This window comes from Protopterus annectens, chromosome 2.part1 (assembly GCF_019279795.1).
Source record: "Protopterus annectens isolate FY-2018-M chromosome 2.part1, PAN1.0, whole genome shotgun sequence".
NCBI lineage: Eukaryota > Metazoa > Chordata > Ceratodontiformes > Protopteridae > Protopterus > Protopterus annectens.
The window spans coordinates 1,381,934,652-1,381,956,672 of record NC_056729.1 but is presented as its reverse complement, the minus strand read 5'-3'; the positions used below and the strand labels follow the sequence as shown (position 1 = coordinate 1,381,956,672).

The following is a 22,021-nucleotide window of genomic DNA, read 5'->3' as shown; positions in this document are numbered from 1 at the left end:
TTTTAAATTCCGGAAAATCTTGTTAAACAATCTCCTGTTTCACAGCTCAATTTTTGTTGGACAAACTTTCGTATTTCCTCCTTAATATGTACTTCATCAAAAAATTATTTTGTTCCCTCTGGGAAGAATACGTTGAAGACAACTGGGTATAGTGGTTTGAATTTTAACACCTCTGTTTCAATATTCCCGAAATAGTGGAATGAATTTACACATCTTCTGCCTGGTGTATAATGACTAATCATTTCCCACAAACACTGCTGTCTCCCACTTTTAGTATTTCGTCCTGCCTCAGTTTTTTTTTTCAGAATCAACTCCACCTGCCGGTAGGATTGCATCTTTACTGTTAAAGATGTAAGTTGCTTTCTTAGTCAGGTTTGGAGCATACACATGATGTGCCCTTTCAACCAACAGTGCCTGCCGTCGAACACCAGTCCAGTTTCTTATTTATGCTTTTATAAATTTAATGCAGTCTTTCCTTCCATCTTCACTGGTATAGCTGAAAATCTCAAGTTTTCCCTATATGCTTTATCCTCTAATTCTGTTATTTTTCAGTCATCTCTTCCTGAGCAGTCTCATATTCATCCAGCTTGTTCTTCATTTCAGCCTCCAATTTTTGCAGCTTTATTATCTCATCTGAATATCTGATTAAAACTACTTTTCATTTATTTCAGCCCTTTATTTGTTCATAGGTGTTTACTAGGCTAGCGACCACAAGGGCCTTGTTAAGCCTAACTGTGCATCCCAAATCTCTGACCACTTCTGATACCCTTGATAAATGTAAGCAGGGGGTTGGGAGATGAACCATTTACAGGTTACCTGTATCCATCAGAGACATGGGTGCCAAACCAGGGATGAATTTTCGGTTTCTTATCCAATTCACCCAGGGGATCACTTATGTGGTTCTGCTCGACAGGGGCACAGGAAAATAATTTTCTTGGGTGGTGAAAGCCAGGGTACCTTTTTGGTTAGGCTTCTATAGGCCCTAGGGCCAATAGCCTATTACCTACCTATGAACCAGATTGTCCAAGTTGCACTTGAATTGGGTAATGGAGGAACTCTGTCCACATGGATGGGGAGCCTGTTCCATAGATGTGGTAGTCTGTGAGATACATACCTATCTCTCCAGCAGGACCTATTTATATCACAGACAAGATTTAAGTCATTGGAATGGGTAATTCTGGTGCGGTTTGTTTTGTGAATATGCAGGAGGTCCAGCAGAGTGGGGTGTGACAATTGCCTGTATGCCAGGCATAGATCTCAAAAGCCTGTAGGAAACAGTATACAGAGATAGGGCCTGGAGGTAGTCTGCATAGTACATTTTGCTTACGCCCTGTATTCATTTAGTGGGGAACCTCTGTGGACGTTCCATTTGTTGGATATCCCTGGTTAGGTACATACCAAAGGGGTATTGTACTCAGTGATAGGTCTGATGAATGCCGAATACAGTGGAACAATGACTTCCTTGGACTTAGATGCCATACCTGTGTTTATATGTTGCGCAATGCAGAATGATTCTCTCACCATTGTAGACATATGATGGTCAAAGGCTAGATTACTATCTGTGTGTCCGTAAGTCCCTGACTACTGGGTCAACACTAAGGGGTGTGTTGTCAATATGATGGTTACCAGGGATGGATGACTTCCCAACGGATACTATCATGCATTTCTTGGCATTTAGCTTTAGTCCATGGCTCTGACAAGTTGTTTGTCTGTGTCAGCCCCTCTTGGAGAACATTTGTCAGTGTGAAATTCAGTGACGGCTCCTAATTTGCAATCATCTGCAAATTTAGTCAGCCAGAGGCCGCTGACATTGGCCTCGACTTCTGAGAAGTAAATGCCAAAAAGAGACTGTCCAGGGACTGATCTCTGAGGGACTCCACATGTGACTGGCCTCTTTGTAGATTTGGACTCCCCAATTGTAACTTCCTGGTCCTGTCTGTGAGCCAGTTGGCTATTCACCAGGTGATATACCAAATTGTACCTAACCTCTTGAGTTTGTCAACAATGTCCAAGTGGAGTATTCTATCAAATGCCTTGGCCAGGTCAGGGTAGGCAGTGTGAACTGTTTTGCCCTCACCATTGCTTTGGTGACCTTCTCAAACAAGTCCACCAGGTTGAGTAGGCATGACCTGCCCTTGACAAAACCAAACTGGGTTGGGACCAGTGTCTGGAGGATATCTGTATTGATTACCTCCATGATAATTCTTTCATTGCTTTACATGTAGGACTAGTGAGACTTACGGGTTTGTAGTTTCCAAGATCTGTAGATGACCCACCTTTGTGCAGAGGACTGTTGCCTTTCTCCATTCATTAGGCATGAAACCTATTTGCAGGCTACATTTAAATAGTAATTCCAGAGGCCCTGATAGGTCATGTTTCATGCTGTTTAGAAGGCATCCTGGGATATTGTCTGGGCTCCTTGATTCAGTGTTCTTGGTCTTAGAGCATTAAGGACCTGTTCCGTAGTGATAGTAGGAGGAATTGTATTTGTTATTTCCTGAGGGAGGTTGGGGGGGGTAAATTTGGAGCTGAATTCATCAGCCAGGAGGTTTGCTACGTCGTCTGACTCAGTATAGGTGGCTCCATTTACAATGAGCTCTGCACAAAATTGTGTACTGCCTTTGAGGTTATGGACATAGCTGAAGAATGCTTTATGGTTGTCCTTGGCCTGGGAGGCCAAACTTACCTCAAATTTGGCTTTGGTAGACCGTATTTGTCCTTTGAGTTGTTTGTTTATTTTGAGAGTGCTTTTATCCTTCTGGGTGCTACACCTCTTAATTTTTGCAATGATTCTCTTCCTCATGTTATACAGCCTATTGATTTTGTGATTCCACCAGGGTGGCTTGTTTTTTGAGTTAGCTCTGTACTTCTTCCTGATGTGTACAGCGGCCTCTGTGCAGCTATTAACATGCTTGTACAGGGTTTCTGTGAACAGTTCTGCATAGGCAGCAGTGTTTTCATGGTTTGAGGGCTTGACATTTTGCCACATTCTCACTTAATAGCAGGAGGTTAGCCTTAAAATAGTTCCTGAATATTCCAGATTTAGCTGGGGGTCCAGTTTTATTTTTTTTTACTTCTAAGGAGACCATTTTGTGGTCTGACCTTACCAGGGAGGACATTACAGTAGGGATTGTGCAGCACTCTCCCATATTAGTGAGGACCAGATCCAGTATGGTTGCACCCCTGGTTGGTGTATTTGACTATCTGGTCCCAGGGAGTTTGTGTTTACAAAATCCAGGAGTCTCTGTGCATGTACGTTTGGTGTCGTATAGGATTCTAAGTTACTAGTGGGGTAATTAAAGTCACCTATGAATATGGTATTGGGTTGGATGGTTAGTGTTTCTAATAAGTTTAAATACAAGGTATGGGTTTCCTGGGTCGTAGAGGGGTACCTGTAGCTTGCAAGGAAGTGGTATTGGATTTTGCCTATAGGTTCATAGGTAGGTACTAGGCTATCTGCCCGAAGGCATTTATAAGCCTAGCCAGAATGTGTTGGCTTTCACCGCCCCCTTAAATTCGTTCCCTGTGCCTCTGTCCAGCAGAGACACTGAAATGATCCCCGATGGTGATTTGAACATGGAGCAGCTCAAGTGCATTGTCCTGTTTGACCAGTTATATTGTGTTGGTATATTCCATCAGTGTTTGGTTTATTTTAACCAGTTCTTTGTGCAGTTGTCTTATATTTTCATGTAGGTTACTGCAAGTTGTGTTTGGAGGTTGCATTGCTTTTTGTTGAACAGCTGCAACACTTTCCCCAGTCAGTCTTCCTCACTTTTTGTAGCTGATTTTTTCCAGGAGCTCTGTATTTCTTTTTTTGTGGCATCCAGGCAGCACACTTACTAGCCAGTTACTTGAGATTGTGTAGCTCTGTTGATATTAAGGCTGTTCACCCTAGATTCTATGAAGACGGTCATCTCCACTGTATACTGCAACACTACTCCCACCTTTTTTAATAATTTCTTAATTATTCCTTTGTACATATGGATATAATCTTTTTGTTAATAGATCATGAATATATACTAGGCTAACAACCATTACGGCCTTTAAGCCTTGGCAAGCATCCAAGATGTATCACGCAATTTTCATAGGTGTATGTAAACCAGGACAGGATTTACAGGCTGCCTGTGTCCAGTAGTAAATTAATCTTGCTGCTTGATGGTCATTTACAGCTATGCTGTTCTTAATAATATAACAGTTTAAGTATTTGTGGACAGATTTCATGTCATGAACAGTATTAAGTGTAGCAGTTGGGATCCTTTGCAACAGTAAAATGTGAGTTTTATGACTATATGGTAGGATTCCTGAAGGGTAAAATTGTTAAGTACGTATGTGCAGTCCAGACACAGCTCAACTTTTTATATTATCTGTGTTGCATATACTTTCATAGTAAGGAAAAAAAAGATGTCCTCCTGTATCACTGCTGCAGTATTCTCCACCTTGGGGAATCTCCTGCCAGGGATAGCCCAATTGCCGTATGTCACTTGTATCCTCCCCAATCAGGACGTAGGGCATAAAGGTGACCTAAGAACACAATTACCCAGAACTTTGCTTCTTTGTTGCCAGTCTGAACACCATCATCACTCATCGGTCTGAAACCACTGTAGTTAAATACCTAGCAGTCAAAAAGTGCCCAATTAGGGTATTTTTTCTTTTTGCTATTGTTCTTGTTCTCTTTTGGTTACCTGGAGTTCATGCCATCTAGGAAGGGAAAATGTCAGTGTGGGAGGCAGATTCCCCATAAGGATGGTCACGAACAGTGTGTTTTTTTTTGTTTGGGTGCTTCCCACGACCATACCTCTTGTTGTATTTATAAGGTGTTTGCAGCTAACACCCATAGAAGCAAGTTGCTTTCCATCTTTCTTGAAAACCAGAGGCTTAAACAGCCAGGAGTAGGTTGGTGTAGTCTTTCAACCCCAAGATTCTACTGTTGAACAAGAAGGCCAATAAATCTCAGCCAGGTTCTTTGGCTCTTCAACCTCCACCAGGTGTCTTTCTGGAAGCAGGTGATAGCTCTACAGGCCTTCCATTATCAACTCTGGCTTCCTCTGCTACAACCCATTCAGAGGCCAGCATGGATCCTTCCTTTCGCATGTCCTCTGAATCTTTGCAGGCATCTTCTTTGGATGTTGAGGGGGAACCTTTGTTTATCTTGGAGGGCTGTAGAGGGATTCTGCAGATACCGGTCAGGGAAGAGGTTCCAGGTACTCTTATTTATTCTGATCTGGGGTCGGAACCTCCAGTGTTTGTTAGGGCTGCCTACCCTGCCAAGAAAAAACAGGACTAAACATTACATCCTAAAGACCCTCAAAAGGAATTTTAGGAGTTTACTTAGGGCCTGTTCAAGGCCCTGTTGGCTCTAAAGCCTCCCCAAGGGGTTTCTATGCGTACTCCCCCTTGGAAACATGATTCTTCTGAGGATTCAGTGTTGGATGAAGGGTCTTTGTCCTACTCTTCCCAGATTTGTTCTCTGTTGGCTTACAAGTCTGATTACAAAGGATCCATTAGCCCAGTATCTCCTGTGGAGGAGCTGTCTTTTGGGGACACAGTAGCCAGAATGATGGAATATTTTAAGTGGCATTCTTCTCAGATGTCTGACATCCAGAAGAGGTATTATGAGCTGATGTTCTTCATCTCACATTGCTGCAGTCCTAACACTTGGGTAGTCCGCTGTCCCTCGGTCGGCCCGAATATCAGAGTATAAGGCTGACGTCGGTCAGGGCACATTTGACTGACATCAGAACGTCAGGGTACAAATGCGCATGACCGACGTCATATCCTCAGTCTTTTTTGCCGCATGGTCCGATGCAGAAGCAGTGTTGCAAGTGCCGTTCGGCGTTCTGAAATTTTTCGAATTCGGAGTTTCAGACCGAAGTCAGAGTTGGTTAAGTACCCGTTGGGAATATTTTGGTTTTTCTTGCCTCAGTGGTTTACCGGATGTCAGAAAAAGTGAATAACTGTATTTCTTGTGGGAAACAGATGCATAGATTACCATAATTTGTGTATACCTTGTTTGGGACCTGAGCACGACGTTGTTGGGTGCCGCTTTTGTGCTAGGTTCAATAAACGCACTATAAAGCGGAGGTTGGATTGTGCCAGGTTGGTCTTTGGGAAGCGGTGCAATTACAAAATGCCGTCGGATGCTCCGACGCCGGCTTCCTCAAAGAAGTGCAAGGACAAGGCAGTTAAACCTAGGTTAGAGGAGTCGTCCGAACCGGACGCCGGTTCTTTAGAGGCGTCAGTGGAACCGGTGGTTCCGACGGAGGCCTCTCTGGAGTCTCAGGGGGAAACTTTGATTTACAGGATGTGGCCTCCCGGGAGGCAGGTCAGGCTGTAGGGGCTTCTCAGATTACTGTACTCCCCTCCCTTCCTAAGGGGTCTAGGCCCTCTCTTTCTGCTTCCAAGGCTTCTCCTAGAGGTAGGTCTAGTTTAGCTTCTGTGGGTGTCATTCCTAGTTCTTCAGGTTCTGTGCCCAAGAAGCACATGCTTAAAATGGCAGAAGATTTAATTACTTTAATTAGAGGCTCTATGCCCCCTCCTGATAAAAGGCCTAGGATGGAACCAGTGTTGGGGGATTGGGAGCAAGCTTCGGATGTGTCTGAGTCTTCGGCTGTAGACTTACAGGAGTATGCTCATTATTCTGATTCTGATGTGGATGATTCTACTCCTTCAGCTTCTCCTCCTGAGGATTTTTCTTTTTCAGAGACCCTTCATTCCATGAGAGAGCATTTTAAATGGGAAGGTCAGGACTTCTCTGATTCCAGGAAAAGGCTTAGGGAATTTTTGTTTTTACCCCAGCATAGGCCTTTGGCTATACCTCCTGTTCTAAATGTGGTGGAAGATGTATTTGCAGAGGCTTCTCTTAATCCTGATTCTTTGCCTCCTGCTCCTGTTAAACCTGATAGGTATTACAGGGTACCTGAAGCTCATAAGTATCTTTTTATGAGTCCTAGGGCAGACCCTGAAACTGTTAGCCAGGGGCCTAAGGGTGTTAAGGCTTCTGTTGTCAAGAATCCGGTTCCTGCAGATAAAGAAGCCAGGGCCTTGGATAGATGGGGAAAGAAAGTTTATACTTCTTCCACTCTAGCCATGAGAGCTTTGAATTGCCAGTTTCACATGTTGAAATATCAAAATTATCTCCTTTCACAGTTGAAATCTAAGGTTGATGCTCTGGCGGAAGGTATTGTTTGTAAAGAGTTACAAGATTTAGTGCATGTTTCTGAACAGGTGGGTAAGCACTCTTTGCAATGTGGTTTTGATGCTGTACAGGCCTCGTCCAGGGTGGCTGCCACTGGGTCAGTTCTTCGCAGGCATGCCTGGCTGCGGGATCAAAATTTATCTGACCATGTTAAAACTAGGATTTTGGATGCCCCTTTGCAATCTGATGTCTTGTTTGGTTCTCCTGTTGAGGCAGTTTTAAAGAAAATGGAAGACAAGGCTAAGTCTATGCAGACTGTTAAAGAATTTTTGCAGGTTCAGCCTCCGAAGTTTAGTAGAAATTGGCCTACTAAGGGGTGGGCGTATCCTTCTTATGATTCCCAGTCTAGGGGTAGATCTAGACGTGGCAGGGGCAGAGGTCAGGGCTCTTTCAGGCCTAGGACAGGGAGTTCTCCTGCACAGTCTTCAGGTGAGGGCAGGGGTCAGTCCTTTCGTAAACAAACCCAATGACCTACCTTTTCAGCTGCCAGAACCTGCTCGCCTGGCAGCACCTTTGGGAGGAAGGTTGGCACTTTTCAAAGAAAATTGGAGGTTGATTACCCAAGACAGATGGGTATTGGACATCATACATCACGGTTACAGGTTTTATTTCCATACCTTGCCTCCTTTCAAGGGCATGCCAGACATTCCTCCTCAACAAAGAATAGAGGCTCACAAGCAAATTTCTCTGTTACTCCAAATAGGAGCCATACAGCCGGTTCCTATGCCAGAAAGAGGCCTAGGATTTTATTCTCGCCTGTTCCTTGTACCAAAAAAGGGGAACACGTGGAGACCAATTTTGGATTTATCTGTCCTCAACACTTATCTGGACATTCCCAAGTTCAAGATGTTGACGTTGCAACAACTTTTACCTCTGCTGGGCAAGGATCACTGGATGGTAACTTTGGATCTCAGAGGCATACCTTCATGTTCCTATCAGTCTAAGTTGCAGGAAGTATCTGCGTTTTCGGACTGGGACTTCTCACTATCAGTTCTCTGCATTGCCCTTTGGCTTATCTACTGCGCCCAGAGTATTTACGAAAGTTCTGGCTCCAGTGATAGCTTTCTTCAGGCTGAAAGGAATACAAATCTATCCTTATTTGGACGATTGCCTGATTCTGGCTCAAGGAAGGGAAGAGCTTCTTCGTCATTTGGAATATGTGATAGCAGTGCTAAGATGCCTGGGGTATTCTGTGAACGAAATAAAGTCCAGTCTAGTACCCTCTCAAGACATGTGCTTTCTGGGTGTAAGACTGAATACAGCATCCCAGATGGCCTTTCTAACCCCGGACAAACAAAAGAATCTTTCCCTTTACTTCCATCATCTATCTCTTCAGTCCGGGCTGACTGCAAGGACAGTCCTTCAAGCCTTAGGGTTCATGGCATCTTGTATTCTGGTGCTTCCCAATGCCAAACTGCATATGAGGAAGTTGCAGTGGTATCTCAAGAATGTATGGACAAAGCACTGCCAGGATCTGGACACTGTCATTCCAGTAATACCTTGCATTCAAAAGGAATTTTTGTGGTGGGCTCAGGAATGTCACCTAAACAAGGGACTCTCTGTGACCCGGCCAGAGGCGAGTCAAATTTTAACGACAGATGCCTCGGACAAAGCCTGGGGAGCTCATCTAAACGGAAAGTGGATACAAGACAAGTGGCCTGTCAGACTACAGCATCTACATATCAACTTGAAGGAGATGTTAGCAGTCCAGTTTGCATTAATAGCTTTCAAGGATTTACTTCTTCCGGGGCAGGTGTTGATTCTAACAGACAACACAACTGTCATGTGGTACATCAACAAGCAAGGGGGAACACATTCTTATCCTCTATGCAGGCAAGCAATGATTTTGTGGGAGACTGCTCTCAGTTTACAACTAAGTCTTCAGGCAAGGTTTCTGCCAGGAGCACAGAACTCCTTAGCAGATGTGTTAAGCAGACAAATCATGGATCCCCACGAGTGGAAACTGGATCTTCATGTATTTCAGAAATTGACAGTGTCCTGGGGAACTCCAGACATAGATCTGTTCGCTTCTCCTCTAAACCATCAGCTGCCAAGGTTTTGCACAAAGAGGTTTCATCCCACAGCCTGGAAAGTGGATGCTCTTTCTTTCAGTTGGAAAAATCTTCATGTGTATGCCTTTCCACCTCTGCCTCTCCTCCCAAAGGTACTTCTGAAGGTCAGACAGGACAAGCCAAAGATGATTTTGATAGCTCCAGATTGGCCTCGGCAGCACTGGTACCCATTACTGAGAAGTCTAGTGCGGAAGCCTCCATGGCCTTTGCCTTTGATTCCACATCTGTTGTCCCAGGAGGACAGTCATTTGCTCAATGTCAAACTTCACTCTCTTCATCTAACAGCCTGGCATATTCTGTTTTAAACCATAGAGGGTCTCAACTTCCACAACAAGTTTTAAATGTGATTTTGGAAGCTAGAAGGCCTAGTACAAGGAAAGTGTCAGATAAATGGAAGAGATTTTTGTTTTGGAGTGCAGCTAAGGATTTGGATGTTTCTGAGCCTGATTTAAGTGTGGCTCTTCAATATCTTACTGAGTTATTAGACAAAGGTTTGTCCTTCTCTTCTATTAAGATTCATGCTGCAGCAATTTCAGCTCACTACGACTGTGACCCACCATTGTTTTCTCATCCTTTGTTCAAGCAATTTCTTAGAGGGGCAAAGAATATCGAAGGGCTCCTACTCCTGCTTGGGATCTCAATTTTGTGTTGGAGAAACTCACTCTACAACCTTTTGAGCCTGCAGCTACTGCTGAGTTGAAATATTTGTCATGGAAGACTGCTTTTGTTGGCCATTACCTCTGCAAGAAGGGTTTCTGAATTGCAGGCCCTTATGGCAGTTGAGCCTTTCTTAATTTTCCATAAGGATAGGGTATCTTTACGTACTAATCCTTCCTTTATGCCTAAAGTGGTTTCTAGTGTGGCTTTAAACCAAACTATTCATTTGCCTACTTTTTATGCAAATCCCCAAAATAAAGGGGAAAAGATTTTGCACACTTTGGATGTACACAGGCAGTTGCGATATTATTTGGACAGAACTAAAGGGTTCAGGCAATCTCAGCAGTTATTAGTTTCTTTTGCTTTGTGCTCTCAGGGCAAGCCCGTGTCAAAACAAACTATTTCTAAGTGGATTGGATTTTGCATTGCGTTCTGTTATTCCCATCATGGCAAAGAGATTCCAGCTGGGATTAGGCCTCATTCCACTAGGGCTACTGCCACTTCAACAGCTTTTTGAGGGGTGGCAACTAAGGATATTTTGGAGGCAGCCACTTGGAGTTCAGTGCATACCTTCTCTAGGCATTACCACCTTCCATTGTACTCTAAATCCAGGGCTGGGTTTGCCACTGCTGTGTTGCAGGGCATTCTGGCAGCTCCTGCTTCATTATAGTGTAGCCATCCTCCCTTACCTCTGCTTTGGGATTCTACCCAAGTGTTAGGACTGCAGCAATGTGAGATGAAGAACATAGTACAGTTTTGTACCTACCATAAATGTAGATGTTCGAAGATCCACATTGCTGCAGTCCAATTTACCCTCCCTCCTTCCCCTCTGTAGTTTGAGGTGGTTGTGTGGGTTGGGTTATCCATCTGAGGTATATTGTGTTTATTGTATATATTGTATTTATTGTACATATTCTTGGTGTTAGGTTGGTTGGTTGTTTAGCTGTTGCCTATGGGTTTTGACCTTTTTCTTTAGGGTCTTCTGACATCTGGGGCAAGAAAAGACTGAGGATATGACGTCGGTCATGCGCATTTGTACCCTGACGTTCTGATGTCAGTCAAATGCGCCCTGACCGACGTCAGCCTTATACTCTGATATTCGGGCCGACCGAGGGACAGCGGACTACCCAAGTGTTAGGACTGCAGCAATGTGGATCTTCGAACATCTACATTTATGGTAGGTACAAAACTGTACTTTTCAGGTGGATACACCTTAACCTTCTGCAGTAACTCCTGTGTTGGCTGCTTTTTGGACATCTTTATACCAACCTCTAGGACTCTTGATTCCCAGCCCTCTGCTGCTATGAAACCTGACCAGGTTCTGCAAGGTTCCTAAGGATGGTGATTCCTGTTTGTGCCCTCCTGATGATCCTGCAGTGGTGTCAGTCTAATTTGACAAGCCACCTGAGTTTTTTCCCTATACCAAACTCCTACACAGATAAGGTCAGTTGGTCTATTAACAGAACTGGAAAGAACGTCTATACAGCAGTCACACTGGTCATTAGAGCCATTAATTAAAAGACCCACATAACCAGATATGCTCTGGTCTTGATTGCCCATGCTTATCAGGTTCTATCTGACTTCCCTGAATCTGAAGGAAAGTCCTCTGTTCTTTCTGTTTTAGGTTGCTTCTCCCAGGTGGCTTGCCACGCTTAATAACTACAGCTGTGATGCCTTTTCCAGAGCTGCTGCCTTTTGGTCTGTCATGAGGTTTTATTTGTGGCTTTGTCTTCAGTCATTACTTGAAGACATTAACGCCAAGTTGCTGGATACTCCTTTGGATAATAAAAAATCTCTTTGGGACTGCTGCTGATATGTTTGTCACTTCAAGAAAAAGGTAAAGCTCTGCTGGACCTTAAACATATTTTTGTGTCCCTCCTCCCTATCCTTCTCTGTCTGCTTTTGTCCATAGGCAGCCTCGTCAGGCCACCAAAGGCGGGAAGGGTGGTAGGCGAGCACTTCCTGCAAAGTCTTCTCTGGCTCTTGTGGCCCAGAAGCCTCCTTTATCTGACAAGCTTGCCTCTCTGACATTTTGCCCCTCTAATTCTTGGCCAGGTCCTTTTGACCCTTCAGCACTCCCTCTGTCTGTCAAACTGGCAGCTCATCACTTCAGATTATTGGGTTCTCTCCATCAAATGTCAAGGTTACTTCATGGTGTGGAAGTCTCTCCCTCCTTTTTCAAAGATATCCTGTTGTCCTTGAGAGCAGCTTTCCCATTTCTCAGAGGTTCTTGAGTTTCTGATGAATCACGGAACTTATTCAGCCTGTCCCTCCTTCCCAAGTTGGACAAGAATTCTACTCCAGAATGTTCCTGGTTCCTCAAAAGAGTGGCTCTTGGAGGCCTATTCTGTATCTCTCCTTGCTCAACACCTTCCTCGAGGTTCCTACCTTTCACTTGCATTCTCTTCAAATCCTATTTCTTGCCACTGCCCCAGGTTTCTCTGGTGTCCTTGGATCTGAAAGATGCTTACCTTCATATTCCTATTTACCCTGTTTTCAGTAAGTTTTTATGCTTGTCTCTTCCTCTCATTTTTGGTTATTTGCTTTGCCCTCTGCTGCCCCAAAGATGTAAAAATGCCTAGCTCCTCTGATTACCTTTTGCAGACTCCAAGGTATTCAGATTTTTCCTTATTTAGATGACCTGTTGATTCAGACACATTATTCCAGTTGCCTGTTACAAGCTGTAGACCTCACCCTTTTCTGTTCTTCAAAGTTTGGGGCTCTGTCATCTTCCAAAAGTCTGTCCTGACTCCCTGTCAGGATCACATGTGTCTGGGCTGCAGGATTTAAAAAGCACTAATGTCGGCTTCTTTTCTACCTCCAAAGGTTTTGTCTATGACAGCTTTCTTTCACTCTCTTCTTCCTCTGCCTGCCATTCCAGCCAGGGAGTTTCTTCAGGCCTCCTTCTCAGGAAATCTTCACCGACAATTCAGACATTGGCTGGGGGGCTTCCTGTGGTCACCTGAAAGTTCAGGGCCTTTGGCCCCCCACATCAGAAGTCAGACCATATCAACATCAAAGAGTTGATGGCTCTGATCCTCATTCTTCGGGCTTTTCACCCCATGCATTCTCCAGGCCCCTTGAATGTTTACACAGACAACATCAAAGTGATGTGGTATGTCAGTAAGCAGGGGGGCACAGAGTCTTACCTTCTTTGCAGGCTGAGTCTTCAGGCCTGGGATCTGCCTCTCGGTTATCAGTTAACTCTTCAGGCAGTGTATATTCCTTCAGAGCACAATCTAGTGGCAGACTCTTTAAGCAGGTCCAAAACACAAGCTCACAAATGGATTCTTCACAGAGACATGTTTCTGGACATAGTCCATATGAGGGTATTCCTCAGGTAGATCTTTTTGCCTCCCCTCTGAGCAAGCAGTTCCCTCTCTTCTGTTCACCCTTTACTTTCCTTGGAAGGGAATGTTTCTCTATGTCTTTCGCTTCCTCTGTTTCCAAGAGTCCGGCTGAAGATTCGGCCGGACTCCCCAAAAATCTTCTTAGTGGTGCCCTTTTGGCCAAGACACTAGTGGTTCCCTGTCTTAATGCATGTGGCCAGTGGACCTCTTCACACAGGACAAGAGGTCACTCATCCATCCTCACTTGTCCAGTCTTCAGTTGATATTGTATATGATAGGGTTATGATCTCGTTTAAGCACTTCTGAGTTTTACAGGAAGCAAAAGGATTTTCTGTATGGTGCCATGCTTATAGCCAGGACCCTTTTTCAGTAGGGGGTCCCTCTGGTTACTACAGTGTGGCTTATTCTTCTGTGAAGGCCCATTTGTAAGCTATTTCTACCTGACCGCCCTTGAATCCTCCTTTGACTTCTTGTTTTGAGGTCAGAAAGTTTCTTATAGGCAATCTCTCATGTTAGACCAAGAAGGCCTATTCCTTCTCCTTGGGACCTTAATTTTTTTGGGAAAAATTGACATTGGTTCATTTTGAGCCTGCAGTTTCAGCTTATCTGCAACACTGCACTTGGAAGACTGCCTTGTTGCTTACTCTTACTTTTGTTTGGAGGGTTTCTGGGCTTCAGACCTTTATGGCCATTCTCCTTTTTTGGTTTTCCACAAAGACAGGGTGTCTCTTTGTACTAATCCTTCTTTTATGCCCAAGGTTGTTAATGAGTTGTCCTTAAATCATGCAGTACAACTCTCTCCTTTTTCCCTCCCCCACAGTCTGCCAGTGAGAGGGTCCTGCATACCTTGGATTTGCACAGACAGCTCGGGTATTATTTGGATAAAACTAAGACCATTTGTAAGTCTGACCCGGTTTTTGTTTCTTTTCATCCCAGGACATTCGGTTTAGCTGTTTCCGATCAAACCATCTCTTCCTGGATATCCAAGGCCTTTTCCTTTTGTTATTCTTTTCATGGTAAGTGTTTGTCTACTACTTTTAGAGTTCATTTGACTAGGGCTGTTGCCTGTTCTGGTGCTTTCTTCATGGATTTTGACATTAATTCCATCCTTGAAGCTGCTGCTTTGCCCTCCGTGCATACCTTTACTAAGCATTATAAATTGGATATGGTTTCTAAGGCCAGAGCAGGTTTTGCTAGGGCATCCTGCATGGATTCGTTGAGGGCTTTTCCCAGTCTTCCACCTCCAAGTTCTTTTTTGAGCTTTTGTACTCTCCCCAAGTTGAACACTGCAACATTTATATAGAAGGGCATAGTATAGTTGTGTAAAATCTTGCCATGACAGTAAATGTCCTCTTCATTTTTGCAGTATTCAGTCTCTCCCGCCATCCCCCTTGTTTTGATTTGGTTGCCTTCCTGGCCAAGCCCCCCCCCCCTTTCCATCAGCATTTTTTTCCCTTTGGATGTGCATAGCCTCCTTTTGTCCTAGGAAACTGTTTTCTGTTGGGCAAATCAGTTCTCGGTAACTGCATCCATATGTCACCTTTATGCCCCAAGCCCAGAGTGGGGAGCATACTTATGATGTACGGCACATACAAGATCTAAAGGCTTTGGAATACTGTACAGACGGGCTATCCCTGGCAGGCAATCCCTAAAGAATACTGCAATAGTGAAGAGAAGAATGTCTACTGCTATGATAAGATTTTACACAATTGTATGCTTTCTTAGTAAGACCCGGAAACACTTGACAGTTTGCAGTACTGAACCCTGGCTTTGATAGCAAACTGGCAAGTCCTTTGGAGGTTAGTACAGGTATGAGCTAAAAGTTGCTTCTGTTAAACAGTGGTCTGCTTCTGAAATCTTAAGTATTTTCATTACTTTAGTTTTGTTGCAACGTCTGTCTCTCTTGATCTGTACACATGTCTTGGCTTGTTTCTGTTGCAACTTCTGGGCTGTGTCTGAAATGAATTCACTTTGGATCTGTCCACTACACCGGTTATATAAAAAAAAAAAAAATGTTTGGTGAAGTTAACTGTGCATTGTATATGCACCAATATGTGGTAACATGCTTCTTACATTTTGCTTTTTTGGAAGTTGTTTATATTTCGGAATGCCAGGGTATTTTCAAATGTTAGTTTTAATAAGTAATATTGCAGTTATGCACTATTGCTAGTTTAATTCTGAGCCGACAGAAGCAGTGACTGAATTAAAATTGCAAGATTCAAAGTAAATAGAAATCACATGCCTGTGCCATAAGGAGCCTCCATCTGTGCTGTCACATAGTCATACTTCCAGGCTTAGGAATGCCCCTCCCCCGCCCCTTTACTAACTTGCCTGTCTCATTGCATGATTCAGATTTCCACCATATTTATATTTTATTCTATAATCTTACTGTGAAGATGGTTAAAAATGCAGACCATAGGCACTGAAGTAAATAAAGCATTTTTGAAATAATGCTGCTGCTTTTGTCACATTGGTTAATGGAAGGTATTTTTGAAGTGGTGTTAAGCAGAACAATGAAGGTAAACTGCATTCCATTGGCCAGTGAGTACATCTAATCCACATAGATTCATGCTTGCAAGTTTGTCGTTCATCAGGTAAGTGCTTTATTTTAAGCGCAACATAGACCAGTGATGGGGAGTAGGAATTTTACACCAGGCCTGGCACAACAGAGGTAGTCCTCAATGTCCTGTTTGGATACAGGATATCATTATTCTTTTGGGAAAAGTTAGCTAGGCTTAGAAAGGGCCCCTGGGTCGCTAGCATTGTAAAAAAAAAATCTGACTCTAAGTAAGCAGATTATAAGACCAGTGCTGAAGTTGTAAGTTTCAAATTGCTGTTTAGACAGCTCTGTCATTAACTAAGATGCCTTACTTTTGTATTTGCACCAGTCCTTCCTAGTTATGAAATCACACCTTTAAAGTCTACATTGCTCAATTTGCTCTGTTTATTTCTAAATACTCACAAAACAGTGCTGTTTCCTGTAAAGCAAGTGTTTTTTTTTTCGTTTTGTTTTATGTAGGTAAGCCAGTTGAGTAAGCACTTTCACATCTATACTTTCTCTCTGAAGAAACCAAGTACAGATTGACTAGAGGAGGAGAAAATCGGCCTGCAGTCAGCACTAGTAGTGTAAATATGTAGCACTGGGAATCCTGTTGACACTTCACCCATCACCGAAAACTGTACTTGCTTCCCAAGACATTATTAAAATGAAAGGTCCTAGTGCCACCGATTGTATTAAACTGGGACAATTTGTGAAGCCTGGAATCCCAGTGGCAAAACTGGAAGTGGGTATATTTAATTTTTTTGTAAACAGCCAAGCTGATGCGTGGTTTGGTCACTTTATTTTGAGGATGGCAGAAACCAGATAGAATCCTATCCATTTGAATGTCCTTTTATTTGGTTTTAAATTATGGAAAAAAACAATATTTGTACTACTTGAGTCAGGTTTGGATGTGCAAGTAAAATTTGTATAGCAAATAAGACTGTCCATCCACAGTGAAATTTTGAATGTTTAGAATGTAAGCACTGAACAAGGATTAATCCCACTTAGCATTCACAGACTTCATTTAATTGAACATGGATGTAACACTTGGTTGTGACTCTGTAAACGATCTGCTGTGCCATCTGTAGACCAAGTTCAGAAAGAATGAATGCTTGCTTAAGTGCTGATGGGTATGCAGTTGTGGATTCTTCTAACAGCTGTCTAAGAATAGCTATCCTTCACAGGTATCCCATTTCTAACATCTGGGTTTGAGGTGTGCGAGCAACAAAAGGACTTTGGAACCTTCAGAACTGCATTACTTTGAAACAGCTACGAAACCTTGGTAAAAAATCGATGCTAAATATTGGTGTATGTGAACTGTTGCCACCATAGTTTGAAATCAATTGCTGCATACTGATGGTCTTACCTTAGATAACAGTAATCTGGAATTATGAATGACTTAATTTTCTATATGCTGCTAAAGAACTTTTCAGTTTTAAAACTTAAGGGTGTTACTTGGGTTGTGACCCTGACTAACCCATTTGTGTTTTTTATGGAATTCTTAGATTTTATTGCAATGGTTATGAAGATTGTGCATCTGTCCACTCAAGTCATACATAATCTGCTGTTCCGTTTGTGAACTATAGCAGTCTTCTGTCCTAAGTGGCAATGAAAAGACACAAAGAATCTTACAAGGGACCTTCTGAAAAAGGTTCACATTTGGACTCATTCCTGGCATTCTTGTATGGCTGTACAGCACTCATCGGGTCCCACAATCAGAGGAGTATGCTTCCTTTGCCTAATTTTTATTATCCCTTCATCTGAATTGATTGGTCCCGCCCCCCCAGACACACACACTCTTCTTTGCTACCAGTCCTTCTTTGCAGACATCAAAGAGCAGATCTCTAAAACTCCTGATCACTGTGCTGCACTCAAATCTAGTGTTTTGGAGATTACTTCTGTTTAGTTGATGGGACACTTGCTGATTTTAGTTGAGGCTTCCACATTTTCTCAAAATGTCAACTGTCTAAATTTTGAGAGTATGATCAGTGCATGGTAACAAATGACTGATTAGAGGTGGTCATTCCAATTCTGAGAACAGGACCTGTCCACTAATCTTTTGTCTGGGTACCCTTGTTCCATTTTTCAGGCCTCCACCTATTCCTCATTTAGATGATCGTAGGCCTCCTCCTGACACTTGGAAGAAAAACATTTGCTTCCCATTTCAGAATCTTAGAGTGTTTCATAATCCAACAGACCTGTCAAGAGCCTTTTTTATCCAAAATGGATAGACCTCAAGAGACTTTCTCCTGCACGAGCCTTTTTATCCAAAATGGTTAAACCTAGAGAGACTTTCTCCTGCAGTAATTTACCCACTGTATATCTGTTTTTGGGGAGGCTTTGAAGACGAAGTGAACTGTAGTATCTTTTTTTATTCATGCTTACCTTTCTCCAATGAAATTTTATGATTTTCATTTAGAGCAGGTAGATGTTCGGCTTGGAGATTCCCCCCTCTTTGATAACCATAAATATTCTTACAGGTTTTTATCTGTAAATGCCCTATATACACAGATAGTCTCCTCTTCAATATCTACATGAAACACTGTACAAGTTCAGATATTTTAATATTGCATAATTTAAATTTTCCCATCCGTGGTATAGTTCCACTGTACATTTTCAAACTTACCGATGTCTGTTTTTTTTTTTTTATAAGGTTTCCATATTATTCCATACTCTAGTCTGGGTGTGAAGTAACTTGGGCCCTGGAGGGTCACCTTCCCAAATTTGTAGTAATACTATTCTATATGACTAGACAAGGAGGAACTCGCTGTTCCTCCTTTTGCTGGGAAGTAGTCTGTGTTGGGGAGTGGATCAATCTACAGCTGAACTTTCTGATGGCAATTTACATTCTAGAGTCTGAGGAAGTCAGATATTCTCAAAGATGTACTGACAACTCACAGTGCAAGTTATCATCTTATAAAAAAGTAATGTACTTGTGATTTTCTGTCATGGGTGACCACGTTTGATCTACTCACCATAAAAAAACAGTGTTGCGCCCTTTAACAGGGCATAGAGAAATGGCTCTTGCCACATTATACTGGAATTTGTTAGCATAGTTAGCATATGCATTCCCCACTTTCTGCCATTTCCTTGCCTGCTAGTGGATGACTTAGATGAATACATCCAGGCGTGTTCGGATTGCCTGTTGATACTCTTGGAGCTTGGTTCCCTGACTTTAACACATTTTTCAGTATGCAGTCCTTTTGCAAGCTGAAGGAGCTTCTTTACCTCTGAACAAATCATCTTTGTCATATGACCTGGTTGCGCTACTTACATTACTTATTGCACTGAGCATCTCACATGCTTTGTTGGAAGTGACAGTGTCAGAAAGCTGACGGAAAGCTCTCTGCTGGGACTACTTAACATAAATTGAAAAAGATCATCTGTCTTGGCCACAACACTCATTTAGACATCTGTTTGATTTAGATTTCAATTATGCTGCCATTAAGATCCATAAACTCTGTTCTTGCTCCCTTATGTAACCTGACTTATAGCAGAACCTTGGCTTATTGCAGGCTGATTAAGCAGTTACTAAAGGTGATTCTTCATTTTAATCCTCCCTTCTGCTGAAATTCTTCTGGTCCAGTAAATCTCATGTTAGTCAAGACAGCTTGTATTTCTTGGTTTCTTTCTTGCTTAGTTGTAAACTTTGGACTCCTTTGTTTAAGGAACTTGTTCTTAGGACCAGCCCATGATTTTCCTCATAATTATTTTTCAAATTTGGCCCTTAATCAGTTTGTTCAGTTCCCTTGAGGTACAGAATATGCAGTAATGCAGTTTCCGTATCCTGTGTTTACTGTCAGATACAATTTTGTCATAAAGGGTCTGTGTGCCTAGAAGCAAGTAAATCTTTAAGTGGTTAGTGCACGTTTTCTTCTGACGTCAACATCAGCTGGTCAGTGAACCTTATTGTTCATTCCTGATACTGCATGTCTCAGAAATGTGACTGTGGTTGCATCTCTCTCAACTGTCCAGATTTTTACAAAATGTTGTGATGTTTCCCTAATATTTTTTTTTTTTTTGTTCCTCATAAAATTTTGTGGTTTTTCTTTCAAATTCAGGACTGAAGTCACCAAGTAATATCACACATTTGAGTTTCAGAATTCATATCCTTCAGAAAATGCATGCTAATGCAAAACCTGTTATTTTGTCAAATTTCTAAGAGCAGTAGTTATAATCTGTCTCTAATTTTGGGCATCTGTCCTTGCATTATTTTTTTCCCTTTGTCTAGAATTCTTGCGCTTAGAAGTTAAGACCATTGGAGCTCCACTTCATACACAGAGTTTCATATGAGTCTTTTCAGGACACTTGTCTGCTGTCTGTTCCTGTGACTCATCTAACTTGCTTTCCCTTAGTATTTCCTTTGTCACTTGAGATTCTTTCCACGTTAGGAATGCTAGTCTAGTGTAAGATGAATATGGCATACCTCCTTTAAAGGTGGGACTCGAAAAGGTTTAAAGAGCTGTTATGCAAAGAACCAGGAGGATATTACAAGTGTGACCCAACTGCAGAGATCCCTGTCAGAGATCTGCAAACTACATAGCTTATTTGCTGTGTTGGAGGTGCAGCGATGTGTGTGATTTATGTGATTTAATATTGTGAACTCCACTTGTTGACGTAGCTGTACTCAAATGTAAAGTCAGATCTTGGAATTTGACTTGGTGGCCTTTAAAATAAGATACATTATTATTTTGAGTCTTAAGTCATTCTACAGATCATTTTCAGTTGTAGACTGTATAATTGGCTATAAACTGCAGCGCTGTTGCATTCGATGTCACCTTCGTATTTTAAGCACTTAGGCCTTAACATATTATTTTACAGAACATGCTCTGTTCTGTTGAAAATTGGATGAATATAAAAGTGACAGACTGATATATCATCTTTAATCATTTTGTAATTTTCTTGTGCAAAAAAACTGTTCTTAGTAGCCATTCTGAATTATTTTGTTCTCAACCCACATCTACCCCCAGTTTGTTTATAATTTGACAGTTTGGTGGTGGTGATGAATGTATGCCGATTTTCTGTTTAAGCTTTTTGTTATGTTTGCCTTGAGATTGTGCTTGAATGAAGAGTATACCTAAACCCAGCATTCTGGACAGGGTGTACTTGGAGGAAACAAGCATATTATGTTTTGTATTTGTTAACCTCTGAACCACTAAAACAGTTTACCATGAAATTAATTTAACAACAATGTCCTTAGGTTTATGTAGTATAGATTGCAGACTTGAGAACTCTGGCATATTTGTATAGTGAAACCCTGGAAATGTATTGTCTTGTTTTCATCTTGGCTGTACACAGAATTCAGATGCAAAAAAGGAATTATGAATGTTATTCTGTGTTATTGTAATGAGTGTCAGTTTACAAATATCAGTACATTGAGTATTAAAAACAAAGCTGTAACCATTGACTATATTAAATGTTGGGTCATATTTATACATCACAGTAAGCCAGTATCGTGTTGGACCTGACTTTGTAGAACACTTGGCTACATGTGTTAAAGGCTGCTTGCATAAATCTTACCTAGACTGCTAAAGTCTGCCCTAAGCAGTCAATAAAACTACCTTAACAGAACACTCTACAATTCTTTCACACCACAGAAGAATTTAATCACACTGAATGTCCCAGGTTGCTTCAAGTGTTAGTGATTTTTTTAGGTAAATTTTTTTCTTTCAACTCGTCATCTGTAGTTCTTTAAAAAAAAAAATTTTTTTTAACTCTTTACTTTTATATCAGGCTTTGCGCTTCCAGCAGTCAGTAGCTTCTTTTGATGAGTGCCTGTGTAGCAAACAAATCCCCTACACATAAGCACTAAGAATTCTTTTCCTTCCTTCATACTCAGGAACATTTCCAGCTTTAGGGGTTGTAACAGAGCCACAAAAGAGTGCTGAAAAATCATGGTTCATAACTTTTTAATATCTACATGTGCCGAGGCTGGAGCAAGGGCCCTCATCTGCACCAGCTAAATCCTGTTATTTTAAAACTTGCCAGACCTGTAAAGTAGAAAAGTGAGACTTCTTCCAAGAGCTGTGTGTAGTGCCACAGTTCTGCAGGACTTTTGACTGAAGTTTGAATTTGGTACCTGGCTATGCAGTTTTTCAAGCTCTTTACACCTTTTGTGATTGCATTGGCTCATTAGGATAAAAGTGAGCTTTTGTCATCTTCAGAGCACATCTCTTCCTGGCAACTGACCCCCCCCCCCCCCCCC

General features: G+C 42.1%; 1 protein-coding gene across 1 annotated transcript in view; it reads left to right on the top strand.

Moving 5' to 3' along the window:
• The window catches only part of SELENOI (selenoprotein I), a 1,061,441-nt gene extending 1,041,595 nt beyond the window's left edge, over window positions 1-19,846 (top strand). The window contains exon 10 of the mRNA XM_044062854.1: window positions 16,294-19,846. Coding sequence (XP_043918789.1) covers window positions 16,294-16,359 — 66 coding nt within the window. The 3' untranslated portion in view covers window positions 16,360-19,846. The remainder of the gene's footprint in view (window positions 1-16,293) is intronic.
• Window positions 19,847-22,021: the final 2,175 nt, after the last annotated feature.